The sequence below is a fragment of the Phragmites australis genome, chromosome 5 (assembly GCF_958298935.1).
Source record: "Phragmites australis chromosome 5, lpPhrAust1.1, whole genome shotgun sequence".
Classification (NCBI taxonomy): domain Eukaryota; kingdom Viridiplantae; phylum Streptophyta; class Magnoliopsida; order Poales; family Poaceae; genus Phragmites; species Phragmites australis.
In genome coordinates, this window is record NC_084925.1 from 44849300 (window position 1) to 44860331 (window position 11032).

Genomic DNA, 11032 nt, shown 5'->3' on the forward strand with positions numbered 1-11032 from the left:
CGTCGATAAGCCTCACTTTCTCTATTGACGGATGCTCTGATGCAAACTCAAATGGTGAACACATCGGTTCATTGACATCATAAAACATAACATATGTTCTGCACAACACGGAACATTACTAGTTGGTATCCATGCATGATATTTTTGTTATCTGAAATTTCAATATGTAGACTCAAACTAACATGCGTGTTTCCTCGTACCAAAATAGTATTGCCTTCATAGAACAAAGTCATGAACAACTAGCAACATGCTTTCCATACACAACCACTACACTTGTAGATCTAAATTGGCATGCAAAATACAAGCAACTCTTTATTACGAATCCTTCCAGAATACCCAAAGCACATTAACACAAACACTACACTTGTAGCTATAAATTGAAATGTAAAACGCAAGCATCTCTTTATTACAAATTGACATGCAAAGCACAAGCATCTCTTTAGTACAGATCTTCAAAAAAATATCCAAAGGACATTAACACAAGCGCTGCACTTGTAGCTGTAAATTGACATGCAAAACACAAGCACCTCTTTATTACAGATCCTTCTAGAATATCCGAAACATATTTACACAAGATCTACACTGTAGTTGTAAATTGACTTGCAAAACACAAACAACTCTTTATTACAGATCCTCCAGAATATCAAAAGCACACTAACACAAGCACTACATTTATCGATGTAAATTGACATGAGAAATGTAAGATGCTCTTTATTACAGATCTTTGCAGTATATCCAAAGCACATTAACACAAGCATTATACTTGTAGCTCTAAATTGACATGCGAAACACAAGCAGTTTTTGTTTATTATAGATTCTTACAGAATATCCAAAGCACATTAACACAAGCACTACAATTGTAACTCTAAGCTTTACTATCCAATACGTTTGCCTTCACTTCACATAATCGTACACATCTAGGTATGCCCGTGACTGAATTTCTTGCTATCCTAAGTGCAGAAGTTGCCAGCTCAAAAAGGGGTCTCGTGATTAAGCGCATGGAAAACTTCAAAACTATGATCAAACTAGTGCGAAAACGCATGGACATTTGAAAGCGAGATCAGGTCCATCAGGAGGAGTTTTTGGTCATAATATCTGACATGAGCACTAACTGCAGGTTGTGCAAGTTCAGAGCTCGGATACATCTCAAGTTCAATCATTGAGCAGGCGCACCAGGCACGCCGTGCTGGGCCGTGGGGCTCGTTGTGTATATGTGCAGAGGGAAGCTTTGCAGGCTTCAGCTGCCGCATCGGCCCGGCCCGGCCCATCTCTCTCGCTTCGCGGGGACCCGAAGGCATCCTATTCCCCACTCCTGAGGTGGCAACACCCTTGCTGCCGTTCTTTCTCGTCACCACACCAACCCCTCCTCCTCCGTTCCGCTGCCCCCACCGCAGGCGAGGGCGACTCCTCGCTGCTGTCCGCCCCGATCGCCTCGCCTCGCCTCGCCTCGCCTCCGCGGGCCGCGGCGCGCGCAGGCAAGCGGCGTAGCGCTGCGCAGTGCCCACCAACTCGGCCACCCTGCGTGAGCGCGCGTCTGGTGGCTAGCTAGCGAGGTTAGGGTTGTGCTGCGCTCCTGCATCGTCTCCTCATGCGCACGGACTCCTGGCCCTCGTCATCGCCTCTCCCCCGTGCTTCCCGGCTGCCCCCGCGAGCGTCCTCCTGCTACGGACGCGCTGCTGCCCATCAAACTCCCGCGATTTATCTTACAGGTTCGCTCCCCATCAAATTCCTGCTCCTTCGGTCCTTCCCCTCCCCAGATCTGGCCACTTGATGTCAAAATTAAACTAATTCGCGTGTTTCTTTGCTCCAGTGAGGTTAGCGAATTGCCGGGGTGTTCTTTGTTCCTCTGCTTTTGTTTCTGTTTTAGATCAATTTTTTTTATGTCCAGATTTGTATTGCCGTTCGAGTTGATGCTTTTGAACAGAAAAATTAAACTCTGACTTGATCCTATTGGACAGGGAGACCGCAGCTAATGTGGTTCTACTTCTCGATTTTCAATCTAGCAGCTGTGTAGATTGGGCAAAAATTAGGCCTCCAGAACTATGATAACGTGGGTGTCGCACAGGTATCCGGTACAGGTTAGACCGTGGATATTACTGGCACAGAGGAGTGAAGTTTGTATCGGTGCAAAGGGGATAAGGGTGTTTGAAACAGAATGAGTTATCAAGGATTGAATTGACAGAATAACTTACGAGACTATGATTGAGATGCGATGGGGGTATGGAGGGCCTAAGCCTACTAACTGGGCAAGCTTACGTGTCGTAAGAAAACTACTAGTTTAACTCATTTGATATACCTATTGGTTATATTCCGAAACATAGCGTTTCCTAAAACCATTTGTGCTATGACCAAACTGAATTCAGTCTGCCCTATGTCACTGATGTTGCTATACGGCTATACCTGCTAAACTATGCAGCACTTTGTCTGTGGATTTCTTTCTTTTGAGTATGGCTGAGACATCATTGATACATGTTATTGACCCTAATGATTTTTTTCTGCTAGTGTCTCCTGTTGCCAGTTACTAGACTTCAACTTTTTTATTTTATTTTATTTTGTCTCCTTAGGCATTGAATGTTGAAAATCTGCAGTCTGTATCAATACTTTTTCCTGTCGAGACACTGGATGTGCTTAAACTTATCTATCTGATATTCTTGTATAGGTGTTAATATGCTTTGGAAAGGGTTAAACAATCCCTGAGCCCTCAGTCATGCCTTCCTAAACAAATACATGTTGAGATAGAATCAATGTAAATCCATCATATCTTTAGCCACTTTCTTCATTTCTGTGTTTACCCTTAAGCATTTGATTAGGATACTATTAACTGTATCATCAATCTACCACTGCATGCCTCGGCTCCTAAGCCTTATTGGTACTATCATATATAGTGTTTAAAGGGCATGGTTGCCCTTGTGCTAAATCTGTGCGTATCACTTGGCATTATTTTGACAACTGTTTCATCTTCAACCTAATTGAAGGTGAAAGTGTTCAGAATCCATAATATTTGAATGGCGATAGTGGATTGGTTCATATGTATAAAAAATATTTGTTATTTAATCCATGCTAATGGCAACAAATTGATCTTTTTTTTTTCTTTTCATGTGGCCTTGCAGAACGATTATCTGCAATCTAAACATAATTATTCATTTGAAGTTTGGAACCCTCTGTTGAAGCTAACAGAAAAAGGTTCTGTGTTGAAACTGAATATTCACTGCCTTTCAAGGAAGAAGAGCTTCTAATTGTAGCAACTTGTTTCTTTCCTTTGTTATTCTTGAATGCTGATGACCTCAGCCTCTCACGTTACTTGGAACTCAAGGTCATACTGATATAAAGTTTTGACAATGGAACAAGCAACAGGTGTTAGTGGTCATGAACACATAATTGATATTTCGAGGGACACTGGTTCTTCTGCTTCGGTTTCTCGTAGTATTGATAGAGAGAACAATGAAGAATTGAATCCCATGGATAGGCCATCAACCAGAGCTCTAGTACCTGCCTTGCAGGCACCATCAGCAATAGGTGCTGTATCTAATGCAGGGCACACTTCAGGCACTAGGAGAAGTGACAGCTATGTTCGGCGGCACAGAAGCCCTTTGAATTCTGGATTGTGGATTTCAATTGAAGTCATCGTCAATGTGAGCCAAATTGTAGCCGCCATTGTTGTGCTTTGTCTGTCAAGAAAGGAACATCCACAAGCTCCATTACTTGAATGGGTCATAGGTTATACGGTTGGTTGTTTTGCCACGTTACCCCATCTTTATTGGCGCTATATACACCGTAATATTGTAAATGGTGAGCATGAGCAAGCACACGCGCCTCAAGGGTCCTCTCATAACAGCTCAACAGAAGACACTAATGTGGCAAGTGCATCAGAACGTCGTAGAAATGCTGCACGAAATGCGGTGCTTGCTAACCCGAGGTACTTCCTTTGTTTCCGGATGAAAATCCCACTCTATAGGCTGTAGTCTGTATATAAAATGGCTTCAGTTTCTGCTTGTTAGTCATTTTTGTTGAACATTATGGTTGTACTTGACTGCCTTCATTTTTTTTATTGGACTGGATATTTTCAATGAGCACAATGAACTTTACGGTTCTTTTTGTTCACTTATGCATCTTGCACCATGACTGTGTTAATGCACCTGGCCATTTGCAGGATTAATGCGCTGTTTGACCACTTCAAGATGGCTTTGGATTGTTTCTTTGCTGTATGGTTCGTTGTTGGTAACGTGTGGATATTCGGTGGGCGTTCTTCTGCTGCTGATGCTCCAAACTTGTACAGGTAAACACAACCTTCCTTCTGTGGATGAGATGTTGCCTCCTTTTGTCCCATTGCTGACTTTGCTTCCTACCAGGTTGTGTATTGTGTTCCTCACTTTTAGTTGCATTGGGTATGCCATGCCCTTCATCCTATGCGCAATGATATGCTGTTGCCTCCCCTGCATTATATCTGTTATGGGTTTTAGAGAAGATACAAACAATACAAGAGGGGCTACCTCAGAATCCATCAGTGCTTTGCCTACATATAAATTCAAAACCAAGAAACGCCGCCATGGTTTAGGAAATGAAGCTGAAGGCCAAGATGGAGGGATAGTGGCTGCAGGGACAGACAAGGAGCGGTCACTTTCTGCCGAAGATGCTGTATGTTTCTTCATTTCTTTCTAGCTTGGCTTTTGGCAAAGAGCAAAATTTTCACTCGTCAGCACTTACTGTTTTCTTATGTCCTGATGTATTGCAGGTATGCTGCATATGTCTCGCAAAGTATGCACACAACGATGAGCTTCGTGAACTTCCCTGCTTGCACTGTTTCCACAAGGATTGTGTTGATAAATGGCTCAAGATAAATGCACTTTGCCCTTTGTGCAAATCTGAGATAGCAAGCTCATCTGGCACTTCTGGTACACGTCACTCAGACCAGAATGCTACGGTGCAGGAGATAGAGATGCATTAGGTTGGTCTACTTTCTGTGCTACTACAAAAGATTATGGCTGTTTGTGGTTCCCCATCTTCATGTATAAAGTCCAAGATTGATGTATGGATTGTAGTGACGCCCAGGGTTATTTTTGTCACTGTTATCTTGGAGAAGTTACAGCTCTTCTCGCTGTCACTCAACAATGCCAAGCCTATACTACCCAGGTTTCCATCAGAGCGGATTGCACCTTGTGTCCTTGTGTTGTGTTTTGGATGACACTGGATGACTACTTAACGGTTTCTAGTGGAAAAGAGACTGGCCAGGTCCAGGTACTTACATCTGTTAATTGCGTTACCCAGCGAATTTTGTCGTATTTTTGTGCGTAAAACAGAAGTTTTGAAATTCGATCGATGACTAATATAAAAAAAAATCTGGTGAACACATTGGGTTCTGCCTGCAATAAGTTGAGAGCCCACTGACAGACGGACTAAAGGATAAACACATGCGTCGGATATGTCCATTTTGTTTTGGTAAGCACTCTATATAGAGCTATAACAGTACGCATGATATGATAGGAGTTTAAACTTGCTGCTGCGTTTGATTTTTCACTCTGTATACAAACTTGTTGCTTTTGATTCCTGACTTTATGTACTTCAGTTTTTAGTAGGTCCTTCCTCGATGTGATTTTTATCCCTGGAACACTAATAAAGCGTGATTTGATCTACATTATACTTCACTTCTTGTTTTTGTCCTAGTCGTATTGCGAAAATGTGATTTAGTCCATGACACACCGCTCGTATTAAAATTTTGGCTTAGTCCACAACACACCGCTCGTATTAAAATAATCTTTTCTAGTTTGAGTGGAGAGAGAGAGAGAGGTGACGAAAGGACGCTTCTGCCCTTGGTGTGACGAGTTGGTTGAACTAATCAACCACACAAAGCGAGTCGATCCGTTGTCCCCTCTCTCTCTGGCGTTCGGCGGGCGACGAGGATCAAAAGTGAAGGGGTGGCACGATGGCGGCGCACTCGCGGTTGTCGTCGTTGTCCCGCCCTAGTGCCGGTAGGTAGCATCATGCAGAGGGCCTTTCACCTTGATTGAGTGGCCGCATCACTTGGACTGACGAGTTGTGATGCTCATGGCCAATACTGACAAGAATCGAGGAAGAAAGTTCTATAGGTGTTTGAAGGGGTACAAGTTATGAATCATTTGGCTCGTTTGTGTCGATTTTGATTGGGTTTTGCTTTGGATTTTCCTTGAATTGAAGACCTAGGTTTTCTAATTTGGGATTATTATTTTTCCTTTGTTCGTGTTTGCAATCGCCAAGTGCTTGCTGTTCTTCAAGTGGGAAGATGAGTATGAGAAGTACCTCATTGAGAATGGATTTCTAGAATAAGACACTCAGGTTCCTCCAATTTCAGTGGATACCAATCTTCATTTGTGCGAGAACATTACAGAGCTGAAAGGAACGGTTCGACATTTGCAGAATAGCATGGCTGAAATGCAGAGTTGCATGAACCAGATGAAAGCTGATATTTGGACTTTGAAGCATCACACGGGAAGCAATATGTCATCCGGAAGCGTAGTTGTTGTTCTTGTTGTCATGATAGTAGTTGTAGGTGCTGTTCTTTGTATTACATTGGTTAACTTGGGTTAGAAACTGTAAAAGTTACAAACCACTGTATTTCTGATGTATTTGACATGAGTTATATTCTTATGAACTGAACTTTCTAATGTATTTATCATGACCTGTGCTGTTATGAAATTTCTGTCATGCTTTTAGATTGCAAATGGTAATGTCATGAACACACGTTTCATATAATGATTTGAACACTCTTCCATAGTCAAACACAGAACATAAAACAACAAATGTTGGCAACAAAAATAGATTTCAAATGATAAAAACAAGACACTAACAGTGGCAGAAACAAGTGCATTGTCTCATACATAACATGTCTTCCATAGGTCACCAGCATAACTTTAATTAGATAAATACATATCATAAGTTTACATGAATTTGGCATGTCAAAAGGCTTCCTCCAGTTTGATTGCACACGCATGGTCAGCTACACACATTAGATCCGCATGACTTGCTCCAACACCATTCTGCCTTGCACCTCGGCTTCCTCCATTGTCATTGCAAGTGTTCTAGCTCAACTATAAAACAAAGAAAGGATCAAAGAAAAATATTAGTTCAGTTGCCATCAATAAATTAGGGACATGTTTACCTCCTAGTTAGTGCTCCAGGACTGTTATTGAGGTAAGTGGTGTAGTGATGCTAGTTGTTGCTTCTTTTGTTATAATTTCCTTCTTTTTGGTCCTCTTCCTCTTAGGTTTTTGTGGTGGTGGTGGAGCATCTGAGTCATACATAGCCTCATTACAAGTTTTATAAATGTGTCCATACTAACCATATCTTTTGCATTTCTTCCCCTTCTTGCTCATACCTGCACCTCCTTTCTCAACTCCTTTGATTCTCCTTGACCTTCTAGTAACAGCAGTAGAGTCAATACCCAAGTATTACATGCATCTGTTCAAGAAGCCATCTATACATGGTTTCAAAGCAACAAACATCTTGCTGAACCTAATCTTAGACCCAACCTTCTCATAATCTATCTCAACTATGCTTCCAAGAGACTTACTCTCAATCTCTGCCTTGAAAGCAAAAGCATAGTAAAGATGTCCACCCACTTGCCCAAAATCTCATCAAGAGCTAGATGTCTCTCATTGTAGACTACCTAGTATGATAGCTTGATCAGGTATTTTCCTTCTAGCTTCTTCAGCAAAGTAGACGCACCAAGTGTATGGTCCTCCCTCAGCCATTGAACTACCATGTCCCTAACCCAAAGTTGGTTAGCCATGCAATTGCTCTCCAGTTTGCTTGTGCTTTTACAGTAATGCTTGTTAGGTATCTTCTTAATATGTAAAAAAGGAAAAAAAAATGAAGTGGTTATGTCATAAACTTGACAAATTAAATAATCAGTTAGGAACATGAATGAAGTACTTGACTTAAAATATTACCATCCATGTCCTTCCATCCTGTAGCTATGATGCATATATCCTCCACTTGCACTTCTTGGCTTTGCAGAATCTTCTGTACCTTGTTGCTTCACTGTAAGGGGCAACAATTTTAATCTCATTTAGAATTGCACATTGCCTAATTGCTCTTTTAAAGATGTGTCCATCATCAAATGTCACACCAACTTTAATCTTAGGATTCTCTAAGTCAATTACATGTTCAACAAATTCATAACCTTCCTCATCATCAACATCACAATATCGTTGTCTTCTTCATCAGTGTTAGGAATATAGTCAGAGTCATTTTTATCATCAGAAATCAAGTCAGCATGGAAGACCTTCTCATCATCTACACCAACGTACTCCATTTCATCATTTTCACCCCAAGGATCATCATTTGAAGGACTTCCATCAGTTTTAGCAGTAGCCTCAGAAGGATAAGCATCATTGTTAGCACTAGGCTCAAAAGGACCTACCACAATAGTGCATGTGCTCTACTGTGTGGCTTGTGCTTGTGAATTTGCTACTATGTCAGGCTGGTTGTCATAGCTAGCTTGTACCTCATTACTATCCTGCTAAACACAAGAAACTGCGCTACTACTTGGTTTGTTAATGACTCAAATTGTCAAAGGGAGCCTCCTTATGTCCCAGTACATGTCACATGTGGCAAGCAATGTCGAGTCAGAATTGATCTTCTAGTATTAGCCTGCAATCTTGTCCCAAAAAGTCACTGTCAAACTTTAGTTCCTACCACGTTTGATCTCAACATCTAGTCCAGCGTAAAAATCCATCCATGAAATTGTATCCTTGTCATGAACCCAATTCTTATCACTGCTAACATGATACACGTGTCTACCATTATCAACAAGCTGCTTATAAGCTAGGATATGAATGTCAAATCTACATACTAAGTTGTGATCCATCCTATTGAAGGCAAATTGAAAGGGACAAGGAGTTCAATAACACGGATCAAATCGAACCAATATAGATAAAATGTAACACTACATCTCTAAATCTACGTCTCGTGAACCTAACTCATATGGAAGCAAGCAAGCCAACAAAACAGGAAACCCTAGATCCCCAGATCTCCACTTTCCAGAATCCTAATCACATGGCACCTAGAAAACAAGCATGAAGGTGAAATTTAAAGCTTACCCGATAGGCACCCATGATAGGTTCATCGTCTTCTTCGGGGAATCGACTACGCCAGGTCAGGGAGTCGGGGACCGATTTGACTCCATCGGGTCCTCGACTTGGGACGGTGGTCATTGTAGCATTACGGGGAGGAGAAATCACCGGTGGTCGGGTGGAGGGGAATGGTGATCAGAGTAGAAATCGCAGATGGCAGGGGGATGGAGTCGGTTGGCTGGCAAATGGCAGCATGAACACGATCAGGCTCTCCAATTTGCACACCAAGAGTAGAAGCGTTCTTTCACCACCCATCTCTCTCCTCTCAGGCTAGAAAATACTATTTTAATATGGGCGGTGTGTTATAGACCAAACCACATTTTCGCAGTGTGGCTGAGACAAAAACGAGAAGTGAGATGTGGTATGAAACAAACCACGCTTTATCAGTGTCACAGAGACAAAAATTACTACCTCTATTCACTTGTCCAAGGCGTGACTGTCGTTTTTTTTAAAAGAAGGATGGCAGATGAACTTGATTAATTGTGTCGTTAAGTACCAAAACTTGTGTAGATATATTCATTTGGATGCCCTTCAGAGCAATGTTCCAAGGATGGTTTATGCGTCAGGCCCGGCTCTGATATTTCGGTGGCCCGGGGCGAGATTAAAAATAAGGCTCTATTATTAAATATAAATCGTTCAGATCTAATTTTTTCAGTTTGCTTTTGGACCGATATACACAGTATATATATACATATGGAACCTTTAGATTTGAGAGGCCCAGGACGGTCGCACCGCTCGACCCCCCTCCAGACCGGCCAGCGTACGTGCCAGTCGCGCGTCTCTGCTCAAGGCTCAAGCTTAGCATAAACGCTGGCACGAAGCGGCGAATCGCTTTGGGGACTGGAGTGGGCTGCTTAAGTAGGTAAGTGGTCGCTAATCTTCTTAAACCACCCCTTAAACGTGCTAAAGGCTCTTATTGAATATCAGAATATTAGTGTCCAAAAGATGACCAGTGCCTACTTGTTTTACAGTGCACAGTATTTGACACATTCATGCAGAATTGCAGTGTAGCTTTTTTTTTTAGACAAACAGAGTTGTTCTTTAGACTGTAGCTAACTTCTAAATAGACAAACGGAGCTGCTAGCGCCCGGACTTCCCATGGATCTGACTCTCCAACGGTTACTTGCAACATCGAAAAATAACGTTTGTAATATCTAAAGTTAACGTTTGTAACATTAAAAAATACATCAAAATAGCTCACGGTATGCATCCGATTCCGAGAGAAAAATTCCCAACGTAACATCCCATCATGTTACACGCAATATTTTCGGACAAAACTATATAGTGTAGAATTAGGTGCAATATAGGAAAATAACTATATCAACAAATTTTTATGACATCTGAAACATTAAATTTGAACATCTGAAACATTGAAGATGAAAAATATAAGAATAAACTTAATTTTTTCGGATCCGAATCTGAACGCAAGAGATTCCGAGATGCAACATAAAAAATAAATATGGCAACAAATTTTTATAACTTTTGAAACATTAAATTTGAATATCTGAAACATTATAGATACATAAATATAAGAATTAATTCAAATAGATTTTTTTTTCAGATCCGAATCTGTACGCAAGATATTCCGGGATGCAACATACGAAAATAACTATAATAATAAATTTTTATAATATCTGAAACATTAAATTTTTATAATAATATTAAAATACGAGGTTGCATAAATTAACTCAAATAGATAACAGTTTTAACCAGCCCAATCAAAACGTCCTATCCATCGGACAGCCGAGCCACAGCATTTCCCATAGACAAACAGAGGGAGTGGTTTTATAGTTGTCCCATTAGACAAATGGGCTTCGTAGACGAACATGGGGGGCCACTCATGTCCTTGCGGTCGTAGTGCTGCAGCCGCGCGCGGAACCGCTTGAGAAACACGCTCCTGGAGCCTGGCCCAGCCGCCCGGAGCT

The 11032-nt window shown here is 41.5% G+C and overlaps 1 protein-coding gene across 3 annotated transcripts; it reads left to right on the forward strand.

Moving 5' to 3' along the window:
- Positions 1-1339: 1339 nt before the first annotated feature.
- LOC133919954 (E3 ubiquitin-protein ligase At1g63170-like) lies at positions 1340-5140 on the forward strand. 3 transcript variants are annotated; one of them, XM_062364539.1, is made up of 6 exons: positions 1340-1709; positions 1959-2261; positions 3111-3916; positions 4151-4276; positions 4350-4635; positions 4733-5140. In XM_062364539.1, the coding sequence occupies exons 3-6, from the start codon at positions 3339-3341 to the stop codon at positions 4943-4945; spliced, it is 1203 nt and encodes a 400-aa protein (XP_062220523.1). In that variant the 5' UTR covers positions 1340-1709; positions 1959-2261; positions 3111-3338; the 3' UTR covers positions 4946-5140. The 3 variants fall into 3 exon arrangements, with proteins under 3 accessions (XP_062220523.1, XP_062220524.1, XP_062220522.1); XM_062364540.1 differs by lacking the exon at positions 1959-2261 and adding an exon at positions 2660-2746; XM_062364538.1 differs by lacking the exon at positions 1959-2261.
- Positions 5141-11032: the final 5892 nt, after the last annotated feature.

What these genes read in the sequence shown, in the direction of transcription:
- LOC133919954 (XM_062364539.1), top strand. Translation starts at nt 3,339, where the DNA reads ATGGAACAAGCAACAGGTGTTAGTGGTCATGAACACATAATTGATATT. An exon ending in GCGGTGCTTGCTAACCCGAG is followed by an intron (nt 3,917 to 4,150) that starts GTACTTCCTTTG and finishes GGCCATTTGCAG; the next exon opens with GATTAATGCGCTGTTTGACC. An exon ending in CACTTTCTGCCGAAGATGCT is followed by an intron (nt 4,636 to 4,732) that starts GTATGTTTCTTC and finishes GATGTATTGCAG; the next exon opens with GTATGCTGCATATGTCTCGC.